The sequence below is a fragment of the Conger conger genome, chromosome 2 (assembly GCF_963514075.1).
Source record: "Conger conger chromosome 2, fConCon1.1, whole genome shotgun sequence".
In the NCBI taxonomy this organism is placed as follows: domain Eukaryota; kingdom Metazoa; phylum Chordata; class Actinopteri; order Anguilliformes; family Congridae; genus Conger; species Conger conger.
In genome coordinates, this window is record NC_083761.1 from 74,210,238 (window position 1) to 74,229,049 (window position 18,812).

General features: G+C 41.0%; 3 protein-coding genes across 3 annotated transcripts; 1 reads left to right on the forward strand and 2 right to left on the reverse strand.

Moving 5' to 3' along the window:
* Window positions 1–4,268: 4,268 nt before the first annotated feature.
* On the reverse strand, window positions 4,269–7,020 carry LOC133111863 (galactose-binding lectin l-1-like). The gene is made up of 4 exons (XM_061222496.1): window positions 6,901–7,020; window positions 5,534–5,612; window positions 5,250–5,421; window positions 4,269–4,512 (listed from the first exon to the last, which is right to left on the reverse strand). Exons 2-4 carry the CDS (start codon window positions 5,593–5,595, stop codon window positions 4,366–4,368), a joined length of 381 nt encoding a protein of 126 aa, XP_061078480.1. The 5' UTR covers window positions 5,596–5,612; window positions 6,901–7,020; the 3' UTR covers window positions 4,269–4,365.
* A 2,395-nt stretch (window positions 7,021–9,415) lies between these two features.
* LOC133111605 (3-mercaptopyruvate sulfurtransferase-like) lies at window positions 9,416–12,522 on the reverse strand. Its single transcript, XM_061222083.1, has 2 exons — window positions 11,727–12,522; window positions 9,416–11,104 (listed from the first exon to the last, which is right to left on the reverse strand). The coding sequence occupies exons 1-2, from the start codon at window positions 12,313–12,315 to the stop codon at window positions 10,806–10,808; spliced, it is 888 nt and encodes a 295-aa protein (XP_061078067.1). The 5' UTR covers window positions 12,316–12,522; the 3' UTR covers window positions 9,416–10,805.
* Window positions 12,523–14,546: 2,024 nt separating this feature from the next.
* Window positions 14,547–17,301, forward strand: rps19bp1 (ribosomal protein S19 binding protein 1). The gene is made up of 4 exons (XM_061222097.1): window positions 14,547–14,733; window positions 15,656–15,853; window positions 16,328–16,425; window positions 16,719–17,301. Exons 1-4 carry the CDS (start codon window positions 14,679–14,681, stop codon window positions 16,866–16,868), a joined length of 501 nt encoding a protein of 166 aa, XP_061078081.1. The 5' UTR covers window positions 14,547–14,678; the 3' UTR covers window positions 16,869–17,301.
* The last annotated feature ends 1,511 nt before the right edge of the window (window positions 17,302–18,812 follow it).

The window sequence follows — 18,812 nt, forward strand, 5'->3', positions numbered from 1 at the left end:
ACATGGTATGCGTATGCCCTTCAAATATGCCATCAACCATGTCTCTGTTGCATTTGCTAAATGGTAGTGCAAACCGCATTGGAAATTGGCTTAAGTGCTTGGTGAGGCTCCAGTTTCTAACATGTTATGGCAAAAATGTTTTTGGCGGAGAAAAATCAACCCCTGAGGTAAGACATCAATCAAAGGGAATGGGCCGAGAAATGACAGATTCATTCTAATCATATAATTTAAATGATGACATAACAGCCAGTGACAATGAAAGAAAGCATGCCCAGACATTGTGTGTTCTGTTGCTTTGTTTCCGGAAAGAAAGCAAATAAGGAATGTTTTTTGATTATGCCCACCATCACATCAGCTGTACTGTTTTAGTTACAGAAAAAGCAACAATATAATAGTAACACACAGTGACCACTTTATTAGACTTTTTATACTTATTGATCTTCTGCCACTGTAGCCCATCCACTTCAAGGTTTGGCACATTGTGTGTTCAAAGATGCTCTTCTGCATACCACTGTTGTAACACACGGTTATTTGAGTTACTGTCACCTTCCTGTCAGCTTGAAGCAGTCTGGCTATTCTCTGACATCTCTCATTAACAAGGTGTTTTTACCCACAGAACTTCTACTCTGCCACACTGGATGTTTTTCACATCATTCTCTGTAAACTCTAGAGACTGCATGAGAATCCAGGGGATCAGCAGGTTCTGAGATACTCAAACCAGCTCGTATGGCACCTACAATCATTCCATGATCAAAATTACTTAGATCAGATTTCATCCCCATTCTGATGTTTGGTCTGAACAGCAACTGCACCTCTTGCCCTTATGTGCATCATGCTTTTGCTGCCGCGCAATTGGCTGATTAGAAATATGCAACAAGCTGGTGTATAACCTCTATCTAATGAAATGGTCACTGAGTGTATACCCTGTCTAACTTGTGGAATGTGAGAGAACAAAACTGGAATTAAAGTTATTTTTTAAAAGCCAAACAGAAATTGTGCAGATAGACCTTTAATCAGGCCCACTCATGTCTTCAATGCCCTGTATATAGTGATCTGTCCTCATTTGGCTGTATGTAATCTTACATAAGTCTGTGTAGTGCAGTGTGCAGGCAGAACAGCATGTTCTCTTCTGTTTGGGCTTGCGTGTCAGTGGCACAGATTTTATGTTTTCAGTGAAAATGTACCAGCGTATTGCAAATGTAACAAAAATTAATAAAAAAAATTTTCATGAAAGAAAAAAATCTTTTAGTTTTCTAAAAGCAAATACTGTGAACATTTATCCATATACGGTACCACTTGTCCCATTTGGTTTTATCACTGAAGAGCACTACTGCATGGATGGACTGATGGGTTTGCAGTAAGTAATCTACTCATACTGCACATGAATGTCAGTATGCATGTGTGTGTTGCGTGCGTTTGAATGACAACTTTGCAAAGACTTGCATGTTAGAATCTGTTCTATGTTGCTTTGCTCAATGGTACTGCAAAACCCGTGAAGAGATAGGGTTAACATTTCAGCCTCAGTTTCTGAAATATGATAACAAAATTATTCGGCAGCGAAAAATCAACCCTCAAGGTAATGCATTAAAGCACAACACAAGCTGGATCACGTCTGTGCTTGAATATTGTTGGCTGGTTGACATTTGCATTTACTAAGGCTAGGACATAACAGATTGACTGGAATTATAGCATTTAAATGATGGCATCAGAGCCAGGAACATGGGGTTTATTACTAACATTAATTCATGAAAGAAAGCAACTGAGCAATGTTTTTCCATTGGTGTGAGTTACTGTCAGTAAAAAATACAGAGATTCACTGCTTTAATATGCGCTTGTTTTGTAAAGGCATGAACAAACTCAATCAAACCTGCAAGTGATTAACAACGTCCATCGCAATCAACCCTTGAGATCAGTCCTCAATCAAAGTGCAAAACAAACTGGATCACTGTACCTATTTCACCTTTTGTCATTGACCTAGACCAGGAAATGACAGATGAATTGTGAACATAACATTTAAATGATGACACCACAGCCAGTAATGGAGGGTTATGTAGGTAACCCAGGTTCTAGGAATGAAGGCCTTGCCAAAGTAGAGCTGTTGGAAGACAGAATAATACTTTGGCTCTGGCGGTAAGAGTAATTGCAACAAGCTGGTGTACAGTTCTACCTAATGAAGAACACACAACACGTCAACACGTCATGGGGCGACATGGCTCAGGCAGTAAGAGCAGTCGTCTGGGTTGCCGGTTGGATCCCCCGCCCCGGGCTGTGTCGAAGTGTCCCTGAGCAAGACACCTAACCCCCAAATGCTCCTGACAGGTTTAAACCTCTAGACCACAGATCTGCATTTCAACTCTAATAACTAAATCTTGGTCCACAGCTTTGGATATCTGCTCCAGTTGGTATGCAGATCTGTGGTCAGAGGAGGTAAGAGCAGTCGAAGGGTTGCCGGTCCGATTCTACGCTGGGTGTGTCAAAGTGTCCCTGGCCAAGACATCTAACCCCCATTGCTCCTAACAAGCTGGTTGGTGCCTTGCATGGCAGCCAATCGCTGTTGTTGTGTGTGTGTGTGTGTGTATGTGTGTGTGTTAGTGTGAGTGGGTGAATGGGTGAATGAGTGAATGAGAAGCACCAATTGTACTGTGCTTTGGGTAAAGGTGCTATATAAATGCAGACCATTTAAATCAAATCTGTTTCTATCAGGCACTCAGAACGGGGGATCCAATAGCGAGACCACAACGAAAGTTCTTTAGAAAATGAGGTCTTTATTTTCTCAGCGTAGGTTGGTACAGCGAGGGTCAATAGTCAGAAAACACTTATAGCAGGGATAAGGCAGTTCGTAAGCAATAGTCCAGGCAAAGGGTCAGATCTCCAGCAAACAGATGTATTGAGGATAATCCAAAGAATAGTCACGGTCACAGGCAACGGGTCGAAAACAAATGGGCTAATTAAACAGAAACACAATCCAGTAACGAAAGTCGATAAACAGAAATAGGTCGAAAAACTACAGGTAAGAACAAGACAGAAGGAATACGCTAAACTCGATGGTCGGGGACAAAACAGGTCAAAACAGGTATCAATACAAAACCGCTGGAGAGTATGGAATAAACACATAACAATTTGGCAACTAACTGCACAAACAGAGGGGGTTTTATACACAGGTAACAAGAGGGAACGGGAATCAGGTGGGGAAACAATCAGGAAGTGAAACAGGTGAAGCGAATGAATGAAGTGACAGGGAGACTACGGTGTGCACGGAGTTTGCTTTGTTCAATGGTAGAGGAAACCATGTAAAGAGATAACGTGAACATTTCTGCCTCAGTCATATAATAACATATAATTATATTAACAATTATAGCCAAATTATTTGGCAGAGATATCAACCCTCAAGGTAATTCCTCAAAGCACAACACAAGTTGGATCACATCTGTACTTGAATATTGCTATTACAAACATTATTTCAGGAAAGAAAACAAGCATTGGTGTGCATTACTGTCCGTAAAAAATGCAGAGATTCACGGCTTTAATATGTGCTTGTTTTGTAAAGGCATGAACAAACTCAATTAAACCTGCAAGAGATTAACAACGTCCATCGCAATCAACCCTTGAGGTCAGTCCTCAATCAAAGTGCAAAACAAACTGGATCACTGTACCTAGTTCACCTTTTGTCATTGACCTAGGCCAGGAAATGACAGATGAATTGTGAACATTTAAATGATGACACCACAGCCTGTAACAGAGGGTTATGTAGGTAACCCAGGTTCTAGTTATGAAGATCAACACATATAGGCCCTACTCCTCTGACCTCTCTCATTAGCAAGCTATTTTCACTCACCGAGCTACCGTTCACTGGATAGTTTTTGTTTTTTTGGCACCATTCTCATTCTCTAGACTGTTGTGTGTGAAAATCCTGGAAGATCGGCAGTTTCTAAGATCCTGGAACCACCCTGCCTGGTATCAACAATCCCTTCACGGTGAAAATCACTTCGATCACATTTCTTCCCCATTCTGATGTTTGGTCTGAACAACAACTGTACCTCTTGACTTATCTGCATGCTGTTATACATTGAGTTGCTGCCACATGATTGGCTGATTAGCTATGCGAATTAGCAAGCTGTGGACAGGTGTACCTATAAAGTAAGTTTATCAAGTCCTGAATGAAAAGTGAATTTGACCACTCAGCAACCCTTAAAGTATTCACCTGCACAATATTTGTTGAAGGAACGGGACCCCCCTCACCCAAATGAACAGCCACAGACAGGTCCATGACAAGTTAGACATTTATTAGTAAAACTGGAATGATTCTCACAGGAAGCAGAAAGCAGAGCATCCAATCAGCAGCCCAGAAAGGGAATGTCTAGCCCTTTATTTCATTATAATCCTGTTGACCATGACGTCTCCAACCATTGAAAGGTAATCATAGTGGTTATCACCCATACGGTTGGGGAACTCGATCATTTTGCCATTATGGAGATTAATGTAAAATTTTTCGTTGGTGAAGGAAATTGTGATCTGGGAGAGAGAAGGAGAAATCATAAGACATTTTAAAAAGTAGAGATAAGCTGCCAAAGAAGAGATAACAGTTGTCACAAAGAACACACTACAATACAGACTGCAATGAAAGTCAATGAAATTACAGGCTCACAAGATCTCTGAAAAATAAATATTAAAATACACACATTACTACATGTCTGTTATCTGCATGTTTATGTTTTTTTGTTAATAGTTATTATATAATAGAAAGGCACAAAGGTTTGATAATAATTACTGTGGAGAACAATCAATGATGCCATTTTACCAATGGAGGCTCTGAGAACAGCTGAACCTCTTGACCTCGTCTGCATGCGTTTATGTATTTAGTTGCTGCCACATGATTGGCTGATCAAATATTTGCATTAAAAAGCTGGTGTACAGGACTATCTAACAAAGTGATCACTGAGTGCATATGAACTGACTTTTTCATTCCAATATGAATTGACAATAAACTAAATGAATGATGTTCAAATACATTAACAGAGCTCTAACTTCCCTGTTAGTAGTTAGTTAACAGCTACATTAATTCATGCCAATTCATGGAACCTTGTTGTAAAGTGTTACTATATCTCTTACATGCAGAATTATGAAGGGCAGTTATCCATACTAGATTTTTGGGTGAAGTTTCTCATCTGAACATATTATGCAAGTGCTTTTCATTTAGCAGTTGCAGGCTAATCCGTTTAACACAGGTGTCTCCCTGTCCCAGGCCTCACCTCAAACTCCTGCCCTGCCTCGAAGGGGAAGTTTTTCTCTCTTTGTTCTTCTTTCCAGCAATCATGCTCATTGGAGTTCATGACGATGGTACGGCGTTCCCCATAATAATTGAAGCGGAAGTCAAAGTGCAGCGCAACATCATTCTCAGCGTGGCCCACATCGATCGTGAAACTGGGAGAGGAAGGAGAGGTCAACAATGGAGCAAAACCAGGAGAATGCTGTAGGGGAGTATGAAGACTGGAACTGGGCAGGAGCATAACCAGGCCTTATGGAGATGACTCACCGAACCGGATTGGGTTTTGGGACACCTCTGATCTTCAGTTCCATTCCTGACTTGAACGACATGTTTTCACCTTCACAATCTGTTTCAATCCGAGGAGAAAAATCCAGAAAACGCTCATGGTCAAGGCATCTTACAGGCTTTCTATGCAAAACACCAGCCAGGAGTTTTTCTTTCACATTTCCTCATGCTCCTGTATGAGAGCAGCAAAGCATGTCATAAAATATTCCCTAACTTGTTCCTTGTTACAATAGCTTGAGTGAGCTCTCGGGCATATGCACTAGAATGTCTAACATTCCAGTAATGTTGTAGCCACATTGTGGCGTGGCTTTTATTTGCCAAAGCAAGGATATCAGACAAAAGCACAGTTCACTCATGCTTTCTATGGCTGAGTTACTATCATGCCTCTGTGTTTTCCATGTTGAGATACACAAGCTTATGAAGAGGCAGTCCTGAGATCAGTCAGAAATAAGACTGCAACTCAGTATTGTATTTGATTCGTCCCTTGTCCATAAAAGGATTCTCAGTTTGGATACTATTTTAAACAGTCAGTTGGGTCCAAGTTGGTCCCTCTGGGGACGTGGTGGAGAAAATAATGCTGGCAGAAGCACTGTAGATCATGGACAATGTATCCCATCTCCTCCACGACATGACAGTCAGGCAAAACAGCACCTTCAGCAATAGACTAATCCAACCCCGGTGTACACATGAGCACAACAAGAGATCACATCCACCATAATTTATCTGCTTTTATTATAATGTATCTGCCTCTAATCCAACCCCGGTGCACAATTGAACATGACAAGAGATCATCTCTACCATAATTTATCTGCTTTTATTATAATGTATCTGCCTCTGCCAGAGCATTGGACTCTGACCTGTGTGTGGACTGAATTACATTTTTATTCCATTTGCTCTTTGCACCTGCTGCTACCATTCTGTACTTTATTTGTATTTGTGATCTTATTATTAATGGCATCTTTTGTTGGTTTTAATGTGTGTTATTGTGCTTTTAATGTCTGTCAATCCATCTATCGAAATATATCTTGCGTGCAAAAGTACACATCGCTTCCTGTGCTAAAGCATAGTTTATTTTCAAGTTTTGTGTGTTTACTGCAATGTAGAAAGTGTGAAACTTGTCTAACTTGCATGACTGAAACAGCATGACTGAAAAAACCCCCAAATGCAGAGCAGTATTCTTTTTGTGTCTTTTGTTGCAAGATATTTATTTGAGCAGTCCTAATAGTCTAATATATGTGACAAATAGTTTTTTTTTAAGCATCCATGCACATCATTCACTGCATTAATTATGTTTGTTTGTTTCTTTATTTCTTCAACAAGATAATAAAATAATCTTTCCTGACACTCACCTCAATACTTCAGTTGCTGAATTGAATCCTCACACTTGTATGGCTCTGGTTAAAATGAGAGGAAAATGTAAGGCGTGATTCAGATATGTATGCACCTGACAAAGTCTTAACCATTCAAATTGAAAAGCGAAGCCTTTCACCCACAAAAGTATGATTCAACGCCCCCCCCCAGGCAGTTTTTCCCAAGTGAAGAAGAACTTGCCTGGTAGAATTGCTTCATGCCCGAGCTTGATTTGCTTCAGTCGGCCGAAATAGTTTTATATATACAGCGCCTTCAAAAATTTTGTAACTTGTCTCCAACAATGAGGTGCAGAAACAAATCCCTAAACACACAATTTGTTAAACATTTAAGGTCTACTAGGAAATAAAATCTGATTTGCACATTTGTCATTCACGTTTTGACAGCAAATCCAAATACCTTAAGTGCACTCAGTGAGCACTTTATTGGGTATTTATTAGACTTATTTTTTAGTCTTTCAGACTTCTGCTGCTGTAACCTATCCACTTACAGTTATGATGCGTTGAGTGTTCAGAGATGCTCTTCTGCATACCACTGTTGTAATGTGTGGTTATTTGCATCACTGTCACCCTCCCGTCACCTTCCTGCCAGCTTTGACCAATCTGGCCGTTCTCCTCTGACCTCTCTCATTAACCATCTGGGGTCTGAGGGCAAAATGAGGAAAATTGGAGACTGTGCCATGCTCTGACATTTGTGTCATTTTAATCAATTTTATTTACAGTGATTCCAAAGGGTTTCATACCTTTGTTTTCAGTGGGCCACGCCCTGTGCTGACATCCTGCATTCCGATTGCTTGCTCTCTTTCTCTCCCAGTTTCACAATTGATGTGGGCCACTCCGAGGATGTGATTGCGCTGCACTTACTTAATGACTTTAACTATCTTAGCGTAGATCGCGTCAGCGTCTTAAACTCCCTGGAGTGTGAGGACAGGAAAGAAGAGCAGAGAGAAAGGCTGCCCCTTCCAGGCAGGGCCACACTGATCAGGAGGCCCTGACAGTCCCCTGTACCTGTGTGTCTGTGTCTGTGTGTGTGTGTGTGTGTGTGTGTGTGTGTGTGTGTGTGTGTGACAGTCCTCTGTACCTGTGTGTCTGTGTCTGTGTCTGACAGTCCTCTGTACCAGTGTGTCTGTGTGTGTGTGTGTGTGACAGTCCTCTGTACCTGTGTGTCTGTGTCTGTGTCTGTGTGTGTGTGTGTGTGTGTGTGTGTGTGTGTGTGACAGTCCTCTGTACCTGTGTGTCTGTGTCTGTGTCTGTGTCTGTGCCTGCTCCTGCAACCGCTAAATGAAAAGTACTGGCGTGAAACATTAAGATGAGACACTTCACTCAAAAATCTTTAGCCACCATTCTCAGGGAAATTGCCCTTCATGCTTCTGCATGTATGAGATATTGACCCTCTAAGGAGGATGGCAGAAATGCTGTGTCCTCACAGAAGAGCTTCATGAGAAACATTCCAGCTGAATCATTCAGCACAGTGTGTGGTTATGAGAGCCTCCAGTGGTGAAATAGCCTCATTACATGCACTCCACAGTAATTATTATCAAACAGCTGTTGCTCTGTGGTTAAGATAAAGGCCTTGGTCAGTATCAGCTGCACACAATTCCTATTATACCACATAGTGTACATCATCCTTTCATTCATTTCAGTGACCCCAAATATAATTCTGTTCACACAAAATTAATTACACAACCTCCGTGGACTTTTTGTTTTCAGGTGAACCATGTTAACACTAAAAGATGCCTATCCGCTGTTCTGCATACCACTGTTGTAATGTGTGGTCATTTGTGTTACTGTGCATGTGTTTGTGTAATGTTTATTCATGAAATGCAAAAAACTATTGCTGGGCTACTGAGGGTGAGAAATGATTTACAATGATTTAAAAAATATGTATTTAAGACAACCATCTTAATATCTAAGGCCTGGAGGAGGCTCTTTGTATGAATAGTAAACTCTAAGTCTGTGCCCATGTAATTGGTGGGTATGTGGTCACAGTTAGCAACAGTATAAAAGTGTGCCAAGAGTTTATAATGATGTAAGGACACACAGCTGACCAAGAACCACTGAGCATCCGATTGCCCAAATTTGCCTGTCTAAAAAACCTTGCTTGTCTACTTGTTTGTTATTCTAAAAATACTCCTTGGGCCGCTTCTGGGCTTGGGCCTTTTTTATTTCTGTGCTGTATCCGAAAAGCATGTGTTCAATACACTGAACTCATAGGCTCTGTGATCCATTATAAAGAGGAGGAGGGCAGGAGCAGATGTGTATGGATTGGCTACTACAGTGGTGAGCTGGGTTTGCAAGAGATTAGCCTTGGTGGCTAACAGTTAAGCAAATGGTTGGCTCACGTTCAGTAACATTACAGTAGGTAGCTGGAAATACAAATCATATTAAAATGAGGTTTTCTTAGGTCATTGCTATCATGCGATAGTCTTCAATAGCCAGAATTACAGATTTACTGTATAACTGTCCAAATACATACAGACTGCACTGAAGATATGTATATTTTAAATTTCATTTTATTTTGCAGCTTTGTCATATGCATAAGCATATGGCATAAAGGAGTTAGTTTACCACAAAAAAGAAAAAATAAGACAGAATTATAAGCATCAAAACAATTTAATTTAATCATATTTAGATCTAAAACCAAATTCATTTCATACCAGTAAAGACAGATTTACATAAAAAGTTTTCAAATCAGAAATATCCTGAGATTTGCATTTTGAATAAAGCCACAAGATTCATCAAATATACAAGCAAGTTAAACTATTAACGAAACAGAAGAAAACAATGCAGTTTGGGTATGAAATAACGGAATTGATATATAACCCACAGTAATAGAACAGGATGTACTGGATATAACCTTCTCTCGTGCATAATCCAAATATTTCACAACCCTGTAGCCATATTTGCTTATTGGAAGTGTTCTTGTGAATGTAAGATATTTATGTGTCATGTGATGTGGGGTGGGACTTTCTGTATTATCTTCTGAAACCATGGCATGGGTGTGCTTCTCTTATAAAGACAGCAAGCTGTATCTTTACACGCCAGCACAAAGCCAAGGCTCCTTAAAAGAAAAAACTGGCAACAAATTCAAGGACTTTACACGTACACACAAACACATGCAAACACATTTTAATTATTAGTGCATAATTTTACTGCCTCCTGGGGTTGCCAAGTATGCTAACTCATCGTTTCAAGCTGGATATTTGAGAGCACCTGAGATTTCCATTTGATGTAGTCTACATTAAACACACATTCAGAATCTTTTGTTTTGTTCCTGGTTAGCATAGACAACTTGCACTAGAGTTTAAGGGATGTTTAAGGAATTGCTGGTCTGGCACTATTTTAAGTTCATTTTAATCAGGTGAATGCACTTCTGTTTCTTCTATACTGCAAGTAGGATCAGAGTGTCTGCTAAACACATAATGTAACGTGATGTATTAAGATTTACCCACAATTTAAAAAAATTAGGTAAAAGTTGAGTGCTTCAGAACCTTGATTACCATGCAGGTCTACCATGCATGGTCTACTGACAATCAAAATCAATCAAAACACAGGGCAATGACATACCAGTACTTACATCTACCAAACCCTTTAGGAAATGCATATCACTTTCTCATGATTCACTAACTCTTCATTGTGAATCCAAATACATCTTCACATATATAAAACTCTCAGCTCTGTCCCACACTCCACACATTCCATTGAATATATTCTGTAAATAAAATATTCTTTTAAAAAAACATACCCCCGACCTGTAATGTATTCCTTGCAAATGGCTGCCCCCTAATCTCATCTCAGTGATGCCACTGGCACCCTTGTACTCTCTACAAGCAATCAATACGAGCTCCCAAGTTCAATAGCGAGCAGGTTAATCAACGGCCGGCACGTCACACGTGCTTCCCGCGGCCATCCGAGATGACATTCTCAGGGACAGCCCTGGCGTACCACTCGGACCAGCCTCCGTCGTACACGAACACCCCTGGGTGGCCACAAACGTGAGCAGCCAGGGCGATGTTACAGGCGGTCACCCCCGAGCCACAGGACACGCATACCGGGCGCCCCAGGTCCACCCCGGCCCGCTGGAACAGTCGCGCCAGCTCCTCCCGGGGCAGTGTCAGGCCAGAGGGCGCCTGGGTGCAGTGGAAGGGCATGCTGATGGAGCCTGGGATATGTCCCGGCTCTGTGTCTGTCAGGGAGGAAGTGATGTCACGATCAGGCAGGAAGGCGGCAGAATGACAGGCGTGTGCAGTTACCAGCAACATGGGAGTGTACAGTCTAAGGTGTGAAAACAGACACTTTCATAAGCGCTGATATAAGAAAAACGGACATGCAGTAGATAGAGGCATATTTTATCATTTGAAGCCTGTTCTGTTACATTGCATGTAACGTTACACGTAATCCTACCTCTGTCTCTGACCCTCAACATCAAACAAAGCCGTTTCTTACCCTAGGCAAAGTCCACATCAATAAAAGTAGTCTGGTTTCGCAACTCCTGTAATCGCTGTCTGAGAGAATTTGTACTTACCTTGCTATAGGATAATAACTGTTTCCTATAGGGAATAATTGTCAAAATTACATGAAGGCCTCCTCAGTATTGTACATAATTTTGCATGTAAACCTGCCATTGTTGTAACAAGCACGTCACACCCATTAAATAAACAATATTCATATTGTGGCTAGATGCTTCCATGGCTAGTAAAGTTTAGTACCAAGTACCAATATAAACCTGCTATTTTATAAATTGAAGAAACCGTATTAGAATGGATACACAACTAATCATAATGTATATGCACTGTTGAGTAACGTACTGTCTCTGGGTTCAGCGTCTGTCCCGTGGAATCTGCCCTCAGGTCTGGCATCCACAATTTGGAACCGTTTTGTCTCAGTATTGTCCAGAATATCCTCGTATGTCTTCACCCATGTGCCGTTGAGAGTTGCTCGAAAATCAGCGGGTTTTGGTTTGGAATATTTGTCAGTGACTTCGTGGCCTTCGTGAACCCAATTTTTCAACCCGCCGTTTAGCACAGACACAGAGTTGTGTCCAAACACCCTGAACATCCACCACACTCGTGGCGACGAAAAACATCCGAACTCGCTGGCATCGTATACCACGACGTGCGTGTCATTACTAATCCCTAAATTGCCAACATAATCCGCAAACGCGCGTTCTGTAGGGAGCATATGATCAAGCGGTGAAGTTTTATCACAGCACTGGTCAATGTCGAAAAATGCTGCACCTGGTATGTGCTTCTGCTTGAATTCTTTTCTGGCATTGCGCTTTAATTTCGGTAGGTACCAAGAGGTATCTAGAACACGAAGACTGGGTCCTACCCGATTGCATTTGACGGCATCGGCTAACCACTTTGCTGCAATGAGAGCCCGGTTATGAAGCGCCATGTCGGACTTCCTTGAATACAGCAGGTAGCTGGAACTGAGCCAGTAATGTAGTGAGAGTAAGCACACTCGCCAATGAACTTCTCTCTCTTGTCACTCGCGTTCAACCTGCAAAAAGTTGGCTAGCAAGCGAAGTTGCCCAAGTAAAACGCCAATACTGCACAAATTCGCCTAACAACCTAGATAATTGGGGTATTCTGTAGCACGACGATAGTACTAATGGACTAATGTACTAACGGACACAATACATTGGTTATATTTGTTAGGTGTCGGTGTTCATACGCAGTGACTCTTCTATAACAAGATAAATTGCATTTTAGGTTTAATTGTATAGCCAACACAACATGAATACAAATTATATAATTATATAATAAGTTCCATTCCATACGTTTCTTAGCTAAAATTAAATGTGTGTTTTGCCTTTAATTAAGGTATATGCATTTGAAATCAAAAGATGAATATGCTTTTGTGATGATACCCCTCATTTTCAGATGTGCAAAAGTAAGTTAATGGATGAATTTTGTTCCGTTGATCTTTGCTTCAGTGGTTTCTGTCTTCATTCTCCTCTTCAGCAAGAGAAGTGTATGCTCAATTTGATTAATCAGGTGACTGACTGGGGCAGCAGGATGGTGCACTGCCGTCTCACAGCAAAGGAGGTCCTGGGTCTCAGAGGGCCGGGGCCTCTCTGTGCAGAGTTTGCATGTTCTCCCTGTGTTTGCGTGGGTTTCCTCTGGGTACTCCGGTTTCCTCCCACAGTCCAAAGACATGCAGGTTAGGCTGATTGGAGAGTCTAAATTGCCCATAGGTATAAGTGTGTGACTGAATGGTGTGTGTGCCCTGAGATGGACTGGCGACCTGTCCAGGGTGTATTCCTGCCTTTCGCCCAATGTATGCTGGGATAGGCTCCAGCCCCCCTGCGACCCTGTTCAGGATAAGCGGGTTAGGATAATGAATGAATGAATGAATGAATGAATGAATGATAAAGGTGACTGACTGACTTTTGATAAATCAGGTGACTGCATAGTTCTGCTGCTCTATGAAATCATCAATATGGTTCAGTGAGCCAGTTCCAGAAGTAGCAATACATGCCTAAGTCATGGCACTATAGCTTTGGATGATGGGCTGTTCCTTCTTTTCTCCACACTTCCAAAGACCAAACCCCAAAGACATTCAGGTTAGAGACTACGGATGAAAATGAGCTAATTAGCTAACTCTGGCGCATTTACATTGATGTTGATGATTAATGTGCACTGTCCCTGATAAATAAAACACTGAAAATTTCCAAGTTGGTAAAGCTTTGTCTTTGTGACATCTGTGCATAAAAATTGTTCTGGCTCATCTCTGCATTTTAATTAAGTTCATACAAATTATTGGTGAATTCTAATCTGACCTTTTTATTATTGCTGTTTGTATCTTGCAGTGTAGCCTGTGCTCTCTAATAATACTGCTCTCAAAGTCTTTTGCATCCTGTGGCTTGTGATATTTTCACTCCTGCCCTGTGGAGACTACTGGTGATATGTCTGACCATTGTGATATTCTTCACAGCTCTTAGGATTTGTCTGTCATTGACTGCAGTTGTCTTCAATGGCTGACCTGTTTGGTGTCTATTTCCAGCCTGGTCCACCAGTGGTATTTCTCTTTTCAAGATGTTCCAAACTGTAGCCTACTTGATAAACACAGTTACTGTGCTATCCTTCTTCATGAATTATTCAGTTTTTTTTTACTTTTCCAGTTTACAGATTAACTATTCCAGTCATAGTTAGTCGTCTGGTCTTCATTATTTCATGTGGCTTCTGATGACACGAATTGCAAACTCCACAGACAAAAGCTGAAGCTATAAAACCAATACAACACACTCGTTGTTTTTTATGTGCAAGCAATCAATGCAAAAGGATGCACCTGAGCAACGGTTAACATCTGTCAGTCATTGTTAACTTACTCTTACACAACTGGAAATGGGGAGACTCAACACAAAAACGGCTGTTTCTGTAAAATACTAAAACATACTGTACGTGTGTGTGTGTGTGTGTGAGAGAGAGAGACAGAGATTCACGTGTGCAGCTATTACATACAGACCGGCCGGAACTGACAGACGGACCAATAGTTATACGAATTGCCATGGCGTAATCCTGCGCAACATTCTGCGATGATTTGTAGATACGTATATGGCATGGATGTCTCAACTAACATATTATAATTTAAACGTTGACTATCCAGTCGTATATATATTAGTGAATTTCGCACAGACTAGCGTCGAGGTATAAAAACTGACGCCCGAAACGGATGTGAGATCCATGTGTTTCAGTGTGTTGATTTTAAAAGATTTGCTTCCACTGTATATTAAGCATAGCTAAACTAACTCAAATATGTCGGCGTCAATAATTAGGAGAGGACTGGAGCTTTTAAGTGATGATATAAAAGGTAAAAGTGAAACGTACTAACGCCGAATCTCGCAAGTAGTATTTGTAGCACGTTGGTATAATTTCGAACTAGTGCATGTGATCACTGCTACAGTAGGCTGCTGGACAGTTTACGACAGTCAATCAAATTAGCCGTCTCATTCATTCGGATTACACAGAATTCCGTATTAATCGCTATCGAAGCGTGTGTAAAGACGATGCATAGTTCGCTCGGTGATCCGTGGATCAGTAGTATTTAGCTAACGCTTTTCTTGAATAGCCTCATTATGTTTTGGTTTTCCTCGTTGCTTATATTCATTAGAGATTACCGTCAGATCACCTGATCTAGTTGCTGAGCTATACCTAGTTCACTTTTACCCTTATAGAAATGCAGTGTGCAGGTTTTGGTTTTCGCAGCACTTATTTGATAAAGCAGTCAACATGGTGGGCTCATCTAGATTCACAAGAGTGAATACCACTAGTCTATGTTATATATACAAATGAACTTGCATATTAGAGTTAATTTGATAATTTAATTATCTTGGGTGTCAGAGGAAGGAGGGCCTGAAGCTAGATAGATGCTATTGCTTCTAAGAGATAATTAATCCCTGCTGAAAAAGCAGCTCAAGCTAGGTTTTGAAATAGCTGATTGATCTATTCATACCAGCTCCATACTCAACATGGTTTGATTACCTCAAGCTATGTTTTGAACGGCTGGTAGTTGGTCATTTCAAACTGGTCATAGCTGAATTTTAACACCAGGGATGCCATTGATTAATTTTGCTTCATGAACTAGCTCAGAACTAGCTTAAACCCTTATCCGAAAGAACCTCTAGGACCAGGGTTATAGACTTCCATGCCTGTGCTCCTGTAACAATGTATTTCCATTTACCTCCATCAGCCAGCACTAAACATTATTTTGCTCTTTTCTTCTTGCGTTGTAGGTGTACCTGGGAACAAAAAACAGAAGGCTAAGAAGATGCGGTCAGTGAACCAGGCAGGAGGACGAGGGGACGGAGTAATGGATCAGATCAGCTCCAACAGACAGGGCGTCACCAGGCAGGTTCGCAGGCTGCAGGGCAGGCTAGGATCAGGCAAGAGCAAGGCTACCGTCAAAGACAAGCGCATCAAGAGTGCAGTGGGTAGGTCAAACCGTGGTGTGCCTCCAGGTGTCAGCATAATGCTTGCAGTAGGTTTTCTTTTCTTACATTAATGGCATTTGGCAGACGCTCTTATCCAGAGCGACTTACAGTTGATTTTAGACTAAGCAGGAGGAAATCCTCCCCAAGGTTAAGGGCCTTGCTCAAGGACCCAGCGGCTGTGTGGATCTTATTGTGGCTACACCGGGGATCAAACCAGCGACCTTGCGGGTCCCCGTCATGTACCTTAACCACTACGCTACAGGCCGATCTCGCTTTTCTGTTGATATTGCCGCTCTGATGCATGTTCCTCATTTCTGGCATATGTGGTGTATTGGCTTGGCCTCTGGAATACATTCATATCAACTTTTTATACGGACACTTCAACTATTTGTTGTTTTAGTAAAATGCTTTTATGAAAATGTAACCCCTTGTGCTTGGTGGACCAAAACATATTTTCTCATTATTTTATTTCAGATGAGTTTAGGAAAAAACAGAAACGGAGCCAGCTGAGTAAAAACCTGAGATATTTCATGGGAGTGGCATACAAAGCAGAGCAGTCCCACACACAAAAGGTGAGTTGCCCAAAATAAATATGCGTACATGTGTTTTATTTTTATTTTTTATATTACCATATTATGTTTGCTTGCTGAATGCTTGATAAAATGTATTACGAGGCTGGGCAGTTTAATGTGATGTGTGAAAGTGTGTTAAAGGACAAGGCGTGTAATTGTACATATCAAGGCGTTTTCATGGTAACTGGGTAGTATGTGTTTGGAATGCAGAAAAAAAGATCTGATCCTCTGCCATTGTCCCATAGCTGAAATTGTATGTGCTGAGGGTCTCTGTGCTGTGCTATTCCTTCCAGATCCTGGTTCACAATGAAGGCCGACAGGCCCGGAATCGTCCGGACCGTCCTGTACGGAAGCAGAAGGAGGAGAGATCTCTGTTCACAGAGGAGCAGTTCCAGCAGTTCCAGAAGGAGTATTTTGGTAGAACTGTGGAAGATAAGAAGTAAATGAAGGCCCATGGACTCTCAGAAAAAACTGATGTGAGAAGAGACTTGGCTGGGATTAAACATCATCTCTGTGACCTTGGAGTAAAATAACCCCCCTTAGGTCCTTTTTCATTTTCATTGAAATAAAAAAGGAGTTAATGGAAGACTGGGATTTGGCTGTGTTGAGCTGAATTTAAGTTGTACTGAGATCAGTCCCTACTGCAGCACATTGTATTATCTGTGAAGGAAATACAAAGTTTCAGTGCAGCACCTGTGTTTCTGTGGTTGGATCAGTGCCTGAAAGCAACTGTGTAAATGTGTTGAGAACAAAGTCACAATATTTCCCAAGATCTGTTTTATTTTGCAAATGAGGGTAAAACATATGAATATTAATTTGTGTTTTAGAGCTGTTATGTAGTTTGCCACTTTGATAAAATAAAAAAGGCTAAATTCACTGGTTATTTTTTAATAATGCCCAGAGGGGAAAAATAACGTTTTAAATGAATGGAGTGAACATACTGTAGATCACCTCTGGTTTCATCCGTGACTGTCATGAGTCCTTGTCACTAGCTGTTAATCTATGTTTTAATGCATAGAATAAATACAGACGGTTGACAAATTAAAGGAAAAAACAGCATAAAGTGTCTTCATAAGGTGTTGGGCCACCACGGTCTACGAGAATAGCTTCAATGTGCCTTGGTGTAGATTCTACATGTCTCTGGAACTCGACTGGAGGGATGGAACAGCATTCTTCCAAATTATATTCCCTCATTTGTTGTTCTGATGACAGTGGTGGAGAGCATATCGGTCCAAAATCTCCCATAGGTGAGATTGGGTTGAGATCTGGTGACTGTGAAGGTCATAGCATATAATAGCCATCAAATCATTCAGGCCTCTACCGTTCTCTTGGTGGAAGGCACACATGCACTCGCCTACTTTTCAAGAATACGGTGAAGGATGACTGATCTGACCATTTCACTTTTTTCACTCCATAGACCAGGGATTATGTTTTTTTTATTATTTTTTTATGAAATCTCTAATGTGCGTTAGTCTTTAGGGTTTATGCACAGCAACCTTACTATAATATCCCTCTCTGTAGTTGTTGATGGACTGTTCTTGCTGACAGTCTGACCACGTCCTGCATTGACACTCCCAGAGTTGCTCAACTGTTGCTCAACTCCTTGCATATTGCATGGGCATAACGGTCGTCGAATGTGTGCTTTCGACCACAATTTCAAACCCTATAGTGATCTGTCTTTCCCATAGTTCTAAATGCCGATGTCACTGGTTACTGTTACTGAAACATTAACCAGTTGAGCAATCTTTGTGACTGAAGCTCCTGTTGTCCATACCCCAATAATGAACCCTCTTTCGAAGCCACTTAGAACTTTTCCTCTTACCAAAATCGAGGTCAACTAGACATTGTTATACATGTCACAGAGCATGATAGGATCTGCATTGCTTAATTGTATCCTGCAGTACACCTGTATGGAAGCATCTCATTCGTTATGTTTCGCTGTGCATTTATTCAGGGATTATCCTTTAATTTGTCACCCGTCTGTATGTGGAACATTCATTTTTCATGGTGCTCAAATCTATTTTGAACATAATGTGGCCCTACTCAGATAGTAAGTTGTCCCACAATTGAGAATAATTAACAATGGGTTTTTTTAAATCAGTAATTAAAGCCAGTTTACAGGTCAAAGAGCCCCACGACTGATGTTAGGGAGCCCTGATCTCACTATAAGTTGCGAACTTTACTGTAGTACTAAAGATGCGTAATTATATATAAGTGTCAAAATTAAACATGTCTGTCGTTGTGAAACGACCTCAATCACAAAAATACAGAGAACACTTAAAAGACACTAACATGGAGAATTACGGTAAAATACGGAAAAAAAGAACCGGATATAGTATTCCAGAAATACGTTTGCCAGCCATTGCTTTCCGGTTTGTAATTGCTTG